The sequence below is a fragment of the Anomaloglossus baeobatrachus genome, chromosome 1, assembly GCF_048569485.1.
Source record: "Anomaloglossus baeobatrachus isolate aAnoBae1 chromosome 1, aAnoBae1.hap1, whole genome shotgun sequence".
Lineage (NCBI taxonomy): Eukaryota > Metazoa > Chordata > Amphibia > Anura > Aromobatidae > Anomaloglossus > Anomaloglossus baeobatrachus.
In genome coordinates, this window is record NC_134353.1 from 588426027 (window position 1) to 588442060 (window position 16034).

The 16034-nt window shown below is 47.6% G+C and overlaps 1 protein-coding gene across 1 annotated transcript in view; it reads left to right on the forward strand.

Moving 5' to 3' along the window:
- The window catches only part of GDA (guanine deaminase), a 91641-nt gene that overhangs the window by 39491 nt on the left and 36116 nt on the right, over positions 1-16034 (forward strand). Inside the window, exons 5-6 of the mRNA XM_075317962.1 lie at positions 7757-7862; positions 9467-9494. Coding sequence (XP_075174077.1) covers positions 7757-7862; positions 9467-9494 — 134 coding nt within the window. The remainder of the gene's footprint in view (positions 1-7756; positions 7863-9466; positions 9495-16034) is intronic.

Genomic DNA, 16034 nt, shown 5'->3' on the forward strand with positions numbered 1-16034 from the left:
CTTCTCTCCGGTGCGTGTGACACAGAACACATCTGTGTGGTCCGTGTGTGTTACATGGGACACGTTTGCGTTCCATGTGACACCCGTGATGCCAGAGAGAAAACGGACATGTCGGCGTGAGAAACACACGGACACACGTAAGTACGTGTTAGGGCCAGGTGGACGGACAGACCCAGGAGGTGGATCCACTGGGCCGAACTCCTTGATGATGGTAAGGGGTCCGGTAGCTGGAGCACTACAGGTAGCAGGACAGTCCGTGCACACGAGTATAATGGAGAAGTCCCTGGGACCACGGAATCACTGATGGTAGTCCGGGTGACGGAGCTCAGGTTCGGAAGCCGAGATGATGTCAGGCGGAGTCCGGAACCGTTGGAGCGAGATGACGGGTCACCGTAGGGATCAGAGATGGTACAGACTGTCAGGATGGCAGATAGACAGCGTTCGGGGTTCGGGATTCGGCAGGACCGGATGGCAAGGCAGGATCGGCTCTAGAAGAGAGAGAGGTGAGTATCTCACAGGAACACAAGGAGACCTGACTCCTAGCTTGGGAAACACGAAGAACAGGCCCCGCCCACTTGGACACTAAACCCCTTTATACCCTGTACCTGTGTGCTTCATTTCCTGTCAGTGGACGCTGGCCCTTTAAGAAAGGGTCAATGACCGCGCGCGCGCCCAAATGCGCATGCGCGCGGCCCGGGTGCCAGAAGCCAGAGCAGGAAGCTGTGAGGAGGAAGCAGCAGAGCCGGGCTGGGGCTGGGAAGCCGACGGGCGCCGGGAGCGGGGACCAGGAGGCCTGGGAAGCGCGGGCAATGGAGGCTGGAGAGCGGGGAGCGTGGCAGGTGAGCCGGGGAGCAGAGCAGGGGACCCGGGGAGCGTGACAGTACCCCCCCCCACGCCCCCCACCCCGCAACCGGGACAGGAAGGCACGGATCAGAGGAGTGCCCACATTCTCCCGTGGCTCCCAGGACCTATCCTCAGGACCATACCCTGCCCAGTCCACCAGGAAGAACTGTCGACCCCGTACGGTCTTCATGGCCACGATATCCCTTACCGCATAGATGTCGTCATCGGCAATAGGAGGAGGAGCCGAACTGGCAGCAGCGGAGAAGGGACCAAGGACAACCGGCTTGAGCAGGGAGACGTGGAAGGAGTTGGGTATCCTCATCGTGACCGGGAGCTGTAGCTTGTAGGAGACCTCATTGATCTTGCTGAGAACTATAAACGGCCCGATGTAGCGAGGTCCCAGCTTGTAGGATGGTAGCTTCAATCGGACGTACTTGGAAGCAAGCCAGACGAGATCTCCTGGAGAGAAACACGGAGGGTCCAGACGTCTCTTGTCTGCGTGTCTCTTCATCCGCAGGGAGGCACGTGCAAGGGACGCCTTAACCGAGTCCCAAATGGTTGTGAAGTCACGGGCTACAGCATCAGCAGCAGGGACATCCGAGGAAGAGGATACAGGCAATGGGACGGTAGGCTGAAGTCCGTAAACGACATGGAAGGGAGAGCTGGAGGAGGACTCACTGACATGGTGATTATGGGAGAATTCAGCCCAAGGAAGAAGCGTGGACCAGTCGTCATGATGGGCGTTGACGTAGTGACGCAAGAAGGAGGTCAATATCTGATTGACCCGTTCCACTTGGCCGTTCGACTGAGGATGGTAGGCTGAAGAAAAGTCCAGAGTCACTCCCAGATGTTTGCAGAGAACCCTCCAGAAGCGGGAGGTGAACTGAGTTCCTCTGTCGGACACAATGTGTGATGGAAAGCCATGCAAGCGGAAGATGTGATGTATATAGGCGTCCGTGAGTTCCTGGGCAGAGGGCAGTCCAGCCATAGGGACGAAATGAGCCATTTTAGAGAACCGATCCACCACGACCCATATGACTGTGTGTCCGGAGGACAATGGCAAGTCCGTAATAAAGTCCATCGCATTGTGTTGCCACGGAACTGAGGGTATAAGCAGAGGCAGAAGACGGCCATATGGCAGATGTTTGGGCGTCTTGTTCCTGGCACAAGAGGAGCAGGCAGAGACAAAAGAGGCAACGTCCGTGCGAAGGGATGGCCACCAGTAATGACGTACAATCGCACTCCAAGTTCTCTTCTGACCAGCATGACCGGCTGTTTTCGAGGCATGGCCCCAGTGTAACACTTTTCTCCTGTCAGTCTCAGAGACATAGGTCTTCCCGGGCGGTATCTGGGCCAGGGTGAAAGGAGCCACTGGAATGATTTTACTAGGACAGATGATTGGTTGGGATGTCTCCTCCTCCTGCTCCTTGGGCATGAAAGACCTGGACAAGGCATCAGCGCGTACATTCTTGTCCGCGGGTCGGAAATGGAGCTGGAAATCGAATCTGGCAAAGAACAAGGACCACCTGGCTTGCCGTGGGTTCAGTCGCTGAGCAGATCGCAGGTATTCCAGGTTCTTGTGGTCCGTGTAAATAATAACGGGGTACACTGCTCCTTCCAGTAGATAGCGCCATTCCTCCAGAGCCAGTTTGACTGCTAATAGCTCTCGGTCTCCGATGGTGTAGTTGCGTTCAGGCGCTGAGAAGCTCTTGGAGAAGAAACCGCAAGTCACCATCTTCCCGGAGGAGGACTTCTGCATGAGCACTGCTCCGGCTCCCGAGGAGGAGGCATCCACCTCCAAGGTGAACTGGCGGTTTAACTCCGGACGGTGGAGTAGAGGAGAGGAGGCAAATGCCTGCTTCAGAGAGCCAAACGCGGCGTCGGCCGCAGGTGACCAGTCCTTTGGATTAGCCCCCTTCTTGGTCAAGGCGGAGAGAGGAGCAGTCAGAGCAGAGAAGTGAGGGATGAACTGGCGGTAATAGTTGGCGAATCCCAGAAAGCGTTGGATTGCCTTCAGTCCAGAAGGAGGAGGCCAGTTGAGAATGGAGGAGACCTTTTTTGGATCCATCTGCAGTCCGGTATCGGAGATGAGGTACCCCAGGAAGGGGAGAGAAGACTGCTCAAAGACACACTTCTCGTACTTGGCGTACAGACGATTCTCTCTCAGTCTTTGTAGAACCAGCTGCACGTTCTCTCTGTGGGTCTGGAGGTCCGGAGAGAAGACAAGGATATCATCCAGATACACCACCACACAGATGTAGAGAAGGTCCCGGAAAACGTCGTTCACCAATTCTTGAAAGACTGCTGGTGCGTTACACAGGCCGAAGGGCATCACGCAGTATTCATAGTGCCCATCGCGAGTATTGAACGCGGTCTTCCATTCGTCCCCAGAGCGGATGCGGACCAGGTTGTAGGCACCTCAAAGATCCAACTTGGTGAACACACGAGCTCCTCTAAGCCGATCAAACAATTCGGGGATGAGCGGCAGGGGGTACTTGTTTTTCACGGTGATTTGGTTCAATCCCCGGTAGTCTATGCATGGGCGTAAGTCGCCTTCTTTCTTCTTAACGAAGAAAAAACCTGCTCCAGCAGGAGAGGAGGATCTCCGAATGAATCCCCTTGCCAGGCTCTCTGTGATGTAAGTAGACATGGCCCTTGTTTCAGCTGGAGACAGTGGATATATCCGTCCTCGAGGTGGTGTAGTTCCCGGGAGCAGGTCGATGGCACAATCATAAGGACGATGTGGCGGAAGTACCTCTGACTCCTTTTTATCAAAGACGTCCGCGAAGGACCAATAGGCCGAGGGCAGTCCCGGTAGGGACTCTGGAACCGGAGGTCGCCGGATGGGTTGTATGGTCTTCAGACAGTTCTCATGGCAAGAAGAGCCCCATCGGGTGATTTCACCAGCGCCCCAGCTGACTGATGGTTCGTGTGTCCGTAACCAGGGAAGTCCCAGCAGGATTTGATGGGACATGTGTGGGAGGACGTAGAGAGCGATGTTCTCGGTGTGCAGGTCACCGATACGCAGTTCGACCGGCCTGGTGATCCAGGAGATGGTGTCAGAGAGGGGTCTCCCATCCACAGAGGCTATCACGAGGGGTTTGTCGAGTGGAGTAACAGGCACCTGGTACTTGTCCACCGTGGCCTGCTGGATGAAATTGCCTGCTGCCCCAGAATCGAGGTACGCCTCAGCCGTGAACCGCGTCTCTCCCGTTGTCACTTGCACAGTCCATGTAACCGGGTCTGAGAGAGTCCCAGCACCTAGGGTGGCCTCTCCTACCAACCCTAGGCTTTGGAGTTTCCCGGCCTCTCTGGACAGGAGCGTAGCAGGTGTGTGCCCTCTCCGCAGTAGAAGCAGAGGCCCTTGGTGAGCCGCTCTGCTCGACGTTGTTCAGACTGCCGCACACGGTCGATCTGCATGGGCTCGTGGACGGAGACACCAGATGCCGCTGACTGGAGTACAGCGGGCTTCTGCGGAGGAGAGGAATGCCGTACCGGACGTCTCTCACGGGACACCTCTTTGGATCGCTCCTGAAAGCGAATGTCCACTCGAGTCGCTAGGGTAATCAGGGCATCCAGGGTGGACGGTACGTCACGACCAGCCAGCTCATCTTTGATTCGACCCGAGAGTCCTTCCCAGAAGGCGGCGGTTAGGGCCTCGTTGTTCCACCCGAGTTCCGAAGCCAAGGTGCGAAAACGGATGGCGTATTGACCCACCGTCAGAGTCCCCTGACGTAACCGGAGAAGAGATGAGGCAGACGCGGAGGCGCGTCCGGGCTCGTCAAAGGTGCCACGAAAAGCCTGCAGGAACTCCTGGATGTTCTTGGTCACCGGATCCTCCCTTTCCCACAAGGGGTTCATCCACGCCAGTGCCTCACCTTCTAGATGGGACATGATGAAGGCGACCTTGGCTTGGTCGGAGACAAACAAATGCGGCAGCTGCGTGAAATGGAGGGAACATTGGTTTATGAATCCCCTGCAGGTCTTGGGATCTCCGGCGTACCGGGGTGGTGAGGCCAAACGAAGTCTGGAAGCATCCGAAGAGGCTGCCACGGGAGCTGGAGCCATGGATTGACTAGTGGAAGCCCGAGATGCTGAAGATGTAACTGACGCTTGTAGCGTGTTCAGGCGGGCGTCCACAGAAGACATGAATTGCAGCATGCGGGTCTGAGTCTCACGCTGGCGTGAGAGTTCCTCCTGTAAAGCTGCTAGTGCTGCAGCGGGATCCATGGCCTGTTCTTACTGTTAGGGCCAGGTGGACGGACAGACCCAGGAGGTGGATCCACTAGGCCGAACTCCTTGATGATGGTAAGGGGTCCGGTAGCTGGAGCACTACAGGTAGCAGGACAGTCCGTGCACACGAGTATAATGGAGAAGTCCCTGGGACCACGGAATCACTGATGGTAGTCCGGGTGACGGAGCTCAGGTTCGGAAGCCGAGATGATGTCAGGCGGAGTCCGGAACCGTTGGAGCGAGATGACGGGTCACCGTAGGGATCAGAGATGGTACGGACTGTCAGGATGGCAGATAGACAGCGTTCGGGGTTCGGGATTCGGCAGGACCGGATGGCAAGGCAGGATCGGCTCTAGAAGAGAGAGAGGTGAGTATCTCACAGGAACACAAGGAGACCTGACTCCTAGCTTGGGAAACACGAAGAACAGGCCCCGCCCACTTGGACACTAAACCCCTTTATACCCTGTACCTGTGTGCTTCATTTCCTGTCAGTGGACGCTGGCCCTTTAAGAAAGGGTCAATGACCGCGCGCGCGCCCTAATGCGCATGCGCGCGGCCCGGGTGCCAGAAGCCAGAGCAGGAAGCTGTGAGGAGGAAGCAGCAGAGCCGGGCTGGGGCTGGGAAGCCGACGGGCGCCGGGAGCGGGGACCAGGAGGCCTGGGAAGCGCGGGCAATGGAGGCTGGAGAGCGGGGAGCGTGGCAGGTGAGCCGGGGAGCAGAGCAGGGGACCCGGGGAGCGTGACAGTACGGAATGGACACACGTTCCGTGCGCAAATACTTACGTGTATCCAAAGCCATAGGAATACATAGGTCTACGTGCGTACGTGTCTCCGGTTCGTGAGAAAACTGCCAAACACGTACCGGAGGCAGATACGTGTGAAAGAGGCCTTAAAGGTAATTTATGATGGCACAGTTTGCGTCCTGTGTTCTGTCCCAACAATACAAAAGCACTGTGAGACAGTGGAAATGCAATTTATTTATGGCCTCATTCAGATGTCAGTGACTTTTCTCGTACACATAAGGGCATGATGAGACATAGTGTCAAAGCCCCGGGTCTCATGCAGGGCAGCGTGACCCGGAGGGACATGGTGACCCGGCAAACCTGATGAGTAATAACATTACCAATGTCACTGCTCATCAGCCACACTGGGTCCCATTGGAATAGACTATTGGCAAATTCTATGGAGTGTCAAAATGATGGTCCATAGATTTTCTTCATCGGAATCTCTTGACTATGTCAGACCAGCTTGGAATTATTTTTTTCTTTTGAATAAAGTGGTAAACAAGGGTAAGAATCTTGATTTATTTTTCTGTATTCAAACGTTTGTATTTTTTAGATATCCTTTTTTGGCTAAGACGGATTTTGTGGTCTACGGTGGATTCCCTGGACTACATGTTTTTGTTTTTTTTTTTATAAAATGGTAAACGAGGGAAAGTTTTGGAGAATGTTTATTTAAACAAATTATTTTTTGCATGTATCTTTTTTTGGATTACTGGGTTAGTATTGGGGGTTTTTGATAGACACCTCTTCATTACTAACACCAGAGTTTGATGCCAGCTGACACTACACAGCTGACATCAACCCCAACTACCATTATCCCAATTGCCAATGTACCAAAGCAATCAGGAAGAGCCAAGGAAAAGCACCAGAATTGTTGCATCTAATGTTATGTGCCACTTCTTTGGAGGCTGCAGGCTGTTATTTTTAGGCTGGGAAGGGACCAATAACCATGGACCTTCCCAGCCTGATGACATCAGTTCCTAGCTGTCTGCTTTACCTTTGCTGGTTATCAAAATTGGGGGGACGCCCACATCATCTTTTTCTTTTTATTATTTATTTGGTTAATAGCTATAAAATTTATGTATCTATCTCTATCATCTTTGCAAATTAACACTAAAAAGTCAGTAATTATTTGAATGCATTTAATTCTAGTCTGTGTCACTCAGACGGCAGACAGATGTCACAAGGATGTCATCCATATGCTGTATATGTTTTTCACAGACCCATAGACTTCTATTGACCCTTGTCAACTGTGATGATGCTAAAAAACAGACATTTCTCTATAGTTTACATGTTTACATGGTACGTGTGAAAACACGGATGTGTGAAAATGAAGGGGACCTTAATCACGGTTAGGCTGGGGTCACATTATCGTATAACATCTGATGCAACAGCATCAGATGTGATATGCGATTAACACTTGGTTCAAGCTCTGCTGTAAGCGTGATCCGAGTGTTACTCATTATGATCTGATTCTCTTGCATGCGAGAATCGTATCAGAGATATGGAGAAGAGGGAGAGATTAATCTCAGATTTCATCAGCGCAGTCCGATGTCCGATGTTGAGAAAAAGATCGCATATCTTCTCTGTAACATTGCATAACATTGGTCAGAGTGCAATGCAATGTTTTCTCGCATTGCACTCATCCTTATTATACTCCAGAATATTGAAATATTCAGTATTAGAATTGAGGTGGTCACTAGTTAAAAAAAGTTTCTAATAATCCTTAGAGGCTCGCTGTGGCATTCTGCAATAACTGACCCCATCATCATGCAAAAAGCTATGCAAGTATAGGGAGGTCCTTCTCTTAGCCACATTTACCTCAACAAAATCACAAGTTCTTTATAAGAAACAATGTGTCTAGTAATAGCTGATAATTGTGTCTCTATGTTTCTACAGGTCGGTATGGTCAAAGAGCATTTATTGGAAAAGTCTGCATGGATCGTAATGATGCATATGAAAAATATTGTGAAACTACTGAAGACTCTATTAAGGAAACAGAAAGGTACTATAAAAGTTCTTCTTTTACAATTACTTACAGTACTGCCTCACGATTTAGGGGAGCTGCTTTACAAAAGAAAGTCGTAAGAGCGGCAACATCTAACATTAGGACATCTAAAGCTGATCACATTGGGCCTAATTGATCAAGACCAGGGTTGTTCACGCCTCTGTTGATGAGGGGTCGTGCTTGAGTCAGACATTCTTATTCATAGAGAGGAGTCAACCTCTTCATAAATCAAGACTGTTGGAGAAGTGGCACCCACTTCCATGTTCACTTCACCAGTAATCTTACTCCTGTCCCTGCTGGTGTAAGATTTGTGGAGTAGCGAATGCCACCAAATATCATGATTTGATGAGGGGTGGTTGTCATGCCCGCTTCCCACTCCAGCTATGCCCACTATGTCAGAGGTGACCGAAAACAGTGTGAGAATGCTGAAAGTCACATAATTCTAGCACAGGCTCAAGATGCACCAAATTTATCTGACCTTTCAAAGCTTTTTATACCAGAAACCTAGTGTAAAAACTTTCATGAATCAGGCCCATAGAGTGCTATATTAAAGAGCACCTGTCACTAGGTCAAAAGTGACAAATTGTTGGACTTATTTTATTATCATTGCTCCACTGAGTATTCTGTTTTTTTTTTCTTTTCCTTTTTTTTTTATCCACAATATAATATGGTTGAAGAGAGATGGGATAAAGATAAGTAAGAACTGTAAATGGTCAGCAAAAGGTTAAAATAAAAAATAAAATAGTTCTCCCTTCACTGCTCACCTAGCTCATCTAACCATCTAGGCTGCTCATAGCCTGCCATCTGCGCCTTTTCTTTCTGCCATAGTTTGCCGCATCTCTGGTGTCATCTCTCTGGACTTATGGCCACTTTGGCCTTGGAGGTAGCTGCACACTGTAAGGTTACCAGTGTACGTCATGATGTTGTGATGTAATAATGTGCCCCATGACGGTACATCATACAGGAATGTTCAAGGCCTGGCCAGAAATCCCAGGGTAGTGTAAAGACACCGGAGATGCTGCACGTGAAAGCTAAAAAAAGAGTCATGGAGGATCAGATGATGGGCAGTAAGCAATATTGGGGGCCAGGCAGGTTGGCAGCGAGGGGAATATTTTATTTCTTTAAATCCCACATTTATTATGCTTTGGGATCTGGAGAGACACGCATTTGGCCACACCAAGGGTGCACTGACCGATTGTACTTGGTTTGAACAGTTATTATGTGCTTACAGAGTTAATGTCATAAATCTCGATTCTTATATTTGAATAGAAGAGTATGTTTAGAGCTCAGCCATGTTCCCTTGAATGAGGCGGAGCTAATACTAAACACTGCCCATAGAGATGGTTAGCGCCGACTCTTAAAAAAATCAAAGCCTTAAGTCAAATCTCGTACAAGTATAATTGAAGATCCTAGTATGGCAGACTATGTCTTACCTATTAGAATTAGCCTTAAATACCTTAAATAAGTGAGCTGAACATTTTAAATGTTTTCTATAGAATTAGCAACAGCAATCCTTTATCATAACTGCAGCATGTAAAAGTTCTTATAAATATTTACTACTTGGAAAGAAAATTCTTGGTCTGTATATTATGTTTTCACAGGTTTGTTGAGATTCTAAAAGGGAAAAACGTGAGTATACAGCATAAATCATAGTTACCAGCAATTATATAATATATATATATATATATATATATATATACACCGTATTTTTCGCTTTATAAGATGCACCTGATTATAAGACGCACCCTCAAATTTGGTGAAGGAAAAGAGAATTTTTGTTTTCTTAATGTTAAATGGGCTCCATTTTATAATGCTAGTGTCCGTCTAACAAATCATACAGGGTATATGTCCCTCATAGCCCCCCATCCTAAAATTAGCCCCCCTTAATCTGGATATGGCCCCCTTATATTGAATATAGCCCCCTTGTGCTGGGACACGTCCCCCTGTGCTGCCCATGGCCCCTATAGATGGCACATCTCCCCTGTGTTAGATATGGCCCCCATGTGTGCTGCCCATGGCCACTATAGAAGGCACATCTCCCCTGTGTTAGATATGCCCCCAAGTGTGCTGCCCATGGCCACTATAGATGGCACATCTCCCCTGTGTTAGATATGGCTCCCATGTGTGCTGCCCATGGCCACTATAGATGGCACATCTCCCCTGTGTTTGATATGGCCCCCATGTGTGCTGCCCATGGCCACTATAGATGGCACACCTCCCCTGTTAGATATGGCCCCCATGTGTGCTACCCATGGCCACTATAGATGGCACATCTCCCCTGTGTTAGATATGCCCCCCATGTGTGCTGCCCATGGCCTCTATAGATGGCACATCTCCCCTGTGTTAGATATGCCCCCCATGTGTGCTGCCCATGGCCCCTATAGATGGCACATCTCCCCTGTGTTTGATATGCCCCCCATGTGTGCTGCCCATTGCCCCTATAGATGGCACATCTCCCCTGTGTTTGATTTGGCCCCCATACTGCTGCCCATGGCCACTATAGATGGCACATCTCCCCTGTTAGATATGGCCCCCATACAGCTGCCCATGGCCCCTATAGATGGCACATCTCCCCTGTGTTAGATATGCCCCCATGCTGCTGCCCATAATAAAATAAAACACTCTTTCCTTACCTTCTCAGCGCTGTCCTTCAGTGTCTCCCACCTCGCAATTGAGCTCCGGCTTCCTTACTTCCTGGTTCTTGCAGCCGGTCATGTGATCTGTACAGCAGAGTGATATCATCTCTGCGTGCCTTATCACAGACAGCAGCAGCAGGAGACCGGAGATCAGCGCTGGAGGTAAGTAAAGCTTTTTTTTATATTACTATAGGCAGCAGCACGGGGGTCATATCTAACACAGGGGGGATCATGTGCGATCAAAGGAAGGCGCAGGCAGATATAATATGCCCCGCTGCCCCAGCCTCTCAGCGTGATGCAGTTTCAGCACCACGCTGCTGATGGACAGCGGCTGTGCATATTATATGAGCGGGAGCAGCAGATCAAACGCTGCCGCTCGCAGCTGTCACCTGCCCCAGCACTGCTCCAGAGCGGACCCTGCAGTATATATATATATATGTATATATATATATATATATATATATATATATATGTATATATATATGTATATATATATATACATATATATATATATATATATATATATATATATGTATATATATATATATATATATATATACATATATATATGTACACCCCCCGTATATTCGGTCTATAAGACGCACCCCCTACTTTCCCCCAAAATTTGGGGGAACAAAAGTGCGTCTTATGAAGCGAAAAATACGGTAATTATTTTTTCTTCATCGCCCAATAGTATAACATTTTGTGTCACACACGTGGTGTCAACATGCCTACTGCAACCATAGATACATTTATTTAGGGGTACAGTTTTTAAAATGGGGTCCCTTTTGTGGAGGTTTATGCTATTTTGGCATGTCAGGGGTTTGTCAAATGTAACATAACATCTGCAATCTATTCCAGCCACAATGGCTCTCCAAAATTCATATAGCACTCCTTCCGTACCCACACAAAAGTGCGTCTTATAAAGAGAAAAATACGGTATATATATATATATATATATATATATATGTATATATACATATATATATATATGTAAGATTTGGAGAGATGTGATCCAGCGAAAGGATGAATTTTCACCAAATAATTGAACAAATCTTCTTTATTAATACATTTAAAATATTATGACAAATATGTGAGGAACTCCAAACAACTAATATGCAATCCAGCAATGGACTCCATGTTTCAGCGCTATGCGCCTTCTTCACAGTCCTACTTAAACTGAGCTCTCACACTGCTAGTGAGGATTAAAATGAAGAAACACCTCTTGATTGAGCTGTATCTAAAAATGTGCCTTATTTCTCAAACATTTTGGAACACTTTGAAAATTTGACACACCTAAGGACAACATATTCACAAAGAAAACTTAACTTCACAAACTTCCTTCATGATGTAATTCTACACCATGTACAGTTAGGTCCAGAAATATTTGGACAGTGACACAAGTTTTGTTATTTTAGCTGTTTACAAAAACATGTTCAGAAATACAATTATATATATAATATGGGCTGAAAGTGCACACTCCCAGCTGCAATATGAGAGTTTTCACATCCAAATCGGAGAAAGGGTTTAGGAACCATAGCTCTGTAATGCATAGCCTCCTCTTTTTCAAGGGACCAAAAGTAATTGGACAAGGGACTCTAAGGGCTGCAATTAACTCTGAAGGTGTCTCCCTCATTAACCTGTAATCAATGAAGTAGTTAAAAGGTCTGGGGTTGATTACAGGTGTGTGGTTTTGCATTTGGAAGCTGTTGCTGTGACCAGACAACATGCGGTCTAAGGAACTCTCAATTGAGGTGAAGCAGAACATCCTGAGGCTGAAAAAAAAGAAAAAATCCATCAGAGAGATAGCAGACATGCTTGGAGTAGCAAAATCAACAGTTGGGTACATTCTGAGATAAAAGGAATTGACTGGTGAGCTTGGGAACTCAAAAAGGCCTGGGCGTCCACGGATGACAACAGTGGTGGATGATCGCTGCATACTTTCTTTGGTGAAGAAGAACCCGTTCACAACATCAACTGAAGTCCAGAACACTCTCAGTGAAGTAGGTGTATCTGTCCCTAAGTCAACAGTAAAAAGAAGACTCCATGAAAGTAAATACAAAGGGTTCACATCTAGATGCAAACCATTCATCAATTCCAAAAATAGACAGGCCAGAGTTAAATTTGCTGAAAAACACCTCATGAAGCCAGCTCAGTTCTGGAAAAGTATTCTATGGACAGATGAGACAAAGATCAACCTGTACCAGAATGATGGGAAGAAAAAAGTTTGGAGAAGAAAGGGAACGGCACATGATCCAAGGCACACCACATCCTCTGTAAAACATGGTGGAGGCAACGTGATGGCATGGGCATGCATGGCTTTCAATGGCACTGGGTCACTTGTGTTTATTGATGACATAACAGCAGACAAGAGTGGCCGGATGAATTCTGAAGTGTACCGGGATATACTTTCAGCCCAGATTCAGCCAAATGCCGCAAAGTTGATCGGACGGCGCTTCATAGTACAGATGGACAATGACCCCAAGCATACAGCCAAAGCTACCCAGGAGTTCATGAGTGCAAAAAAGTGGAACATTCTGCAATGGCCAAGTCAATCACCAGATCTTAACCCAATTGAGCATGCATTTCACTTGCTCAAATCCAGACTTAAGACGGAAAGACCCACAAACAAGCAAGACCTGAAGGCTGTGGCTGTAAAGACCTGGCAAAGCATTAAGAAGGAGGAAACCCAGCGTTTGGTGATGTCCATGGGTTCCAGACTTAAGGCAGTGATTGCCTCCAAAGGATTCGCAACAAAATATTGAAAATAAAAATATTTTGTTTGGGTTTGGTTTATTTGTCCAATTACTTTTGACCTCCTAAAATGTGGAGTGTTTGTAAAGAAATGTGTACAATTCCTACAATTTCTATCAGATATTTTTGTTCAAACCTTCAAATTAAACGTTACAATCTGCACTTGAATTCTGTTGTAGAGGTTTCATTTCAAATCCAATGTGGTGGCATGCAGAGCCCAACTCGCGAAAATTGTGTCACTGTCCAAATATTTCTGGACCTAACTGTATTCATTCTGTCAGTGGAGGGGGCAATGACACTGTTAGTGGTGATGAGCGGGCAGTGCCATGCTCTGGTGCTCAGTACTTGTAACAAGCATTTGGATGGTCATGACTCGAATGCCCTAGTATAATGGAAGTCAATGGAGAACTATAGCATTTTTCCTGGAAATCTTCCAGAAAAAATGCTTGAGTTTCCCATTGACTTCCATTATACTCAGGTACTCGAGTCACGCCCATCCATGCATTCAAATGCTTATTATGGGTACCGAGCACCCGAGCATGGTATTGCCCACTCATCACTAATCATCAGCACATTGCAATAACCTATGTTCCTTCTGCATTAAAGAGGTATTCCACTATTAATGTCTCCCCCTTTCATATGTCATAACTCTTACTAAATTACACTTTCCTAATATACTTCTGCTACCTACCTGTCACTTCAGAGCATACAGACATTCAGCGTGCAGCACAATACAAGGGAAACAATGGGAATGGTATAGAAGGAAGACTCTGACCATAGGGAGAGGGGACACCTCCTAACCTCACCTGAGTCTGTTCCCTATGCTCCCTAACATCCCTATAGTAGTCCTTCCTCTTATCGCCATCACATGCCTAAACCCTTGCTCGCCCTGAACTCACCCTGGCTTGTGAGAAGGTCGGTGACAACACTAATCTCACCACTGTAATAATATAATACAAGGTAGGGGAGACAGACAAAAGGAAAATAGACACAACAAGGAAAACGCCTGACTTTTTATTGCGAAGCAGTTTGGTCACAAAAGAGCTGCACCTAACATTAAGGTTACAAAGGACAGCCAGATAGGAATGAGTTCTTAACACCTACAGCACTGAAAAAAAGTATATTTACTCAAATATAAGTTGTAAACCTGTGAACAATTAGGCATTGTGACCTTCTGGTTCCAGACTCGCCAGAGGTCTTCCCATAGCGCGACACACTCAGGACACTACCCTGTGTCATGTCGGGCGGTTTACATGTTGGTGGGCATCATGGGTGGCTCTACAGGGGTCAGGGGGATAATTCCTTCTCGTACCTCTGCACCCAAGTGGGTCCCTCACACTCCTGGGCATACAGTTAGGTCCAGAAATATTGGACAGTGACACAAGTTTTGTTATTTTAGCTGTTTACAAAAACATGTTCAGAAATACAATTATATATATAATATGGGCTGAAAGTGCACACTCCCAGCTGCAATATGAGAGTTTTCACATCCAAATCGGAGAAAGGGTTTAGGAATCATAGCTCTGTAATGCATAGCCACTAGTGATGAGTAGAGTTGAGCGCGGTTCGTGGTTCGTGGTTCTCCAGTTCGCGGCTCGAGTGATTTTGGGGCATGTTCTAGATCGAACTAGAACTCGAGCTTTTTGCAAAAGCTCGGTAGTTCTAGAAACGTTCGAGAACGGTTCTAGCAGCCAAAAAACAGCTAAATCATAGCTTGGTTTCTGCTGTAATAGTGTAAGTCACTCTGTGAATCAAACTATTATCACATTTCAGTGTATAGTGTGCGTGAACAGCGCCTTCAGATCACTGCTGTTTCTATAATGGCGATCGCCATTTTTTTTTTTTTTTTTTCTTGTCTTCCTTCCCTAAGCGCGCGCGTCTTGTGGGGCGGGCCAGCATGTCAGCCAATCCCAGACACACACACAGCTAAGTGGACTTTGAGCCAGAGAAGCAACGGCATGTGTGATAGGATCTGCATGTCACATGTCCCTGCATTATAAAACCGGACATTTTCTTCACGGACGCCATTATCTGCCTTCTGCGTCTTTGGTGTCAGACATCACTGTCGCAGCTCCGTCTTCCTGAGTCCTATAGCCGATACAGCTGTATGCGCTGCATACACAGCGTTAGACAGCTTAGGGAGAGCACTTTATAGCAGTCCTTTTAAGGGCTCCAACCGGCAGGGTCAGAGAGCCATAGGTGACAGGTCCTGCAAACAGCAACAGCGTCTGTGTAGCCCAGGTCAGGGATTTCCTACCTGCATTTCACCATTAGGAGGGAATAGAAAGGCAGGCTTCCATTCCTCTACCCAGAGCACCACAATCCTGCCACTGTACCCTCTTGTCCTCTGCACACTCCAACTGATAACTAAGCCATTATACTAGCAAACACTCAGTGTACCTAGTGGCATCCTATACGTGGCTATTGGACTTTGCTATAGTCCCACTAGTGCAAAGACATTTGCAGAGCGCGTCTGCCTGCATTGCACACTACAACTCATTCTAACCAAGCCATTATACTAGCAAACACTCAGTGTACCTAGTGGCATCCTATACGTGGCTATTGGACTTTGCTATAGTCCCACTAGTGCAAAGACATTTGCAGAGCGCGTCTGCCTGCGTTGCACACTACAACTCATTCTAACCAAGCCATTATACTAGCAAACACTCAGTGTACCTAGTGGCATCCTATACGTGGCTATTGGACTTTGCTATAGTCCCACTAGTGCAAAGACATTTGCAGAGCGCGTCTGCCTGCGTTGCACACTACAACTCATTCT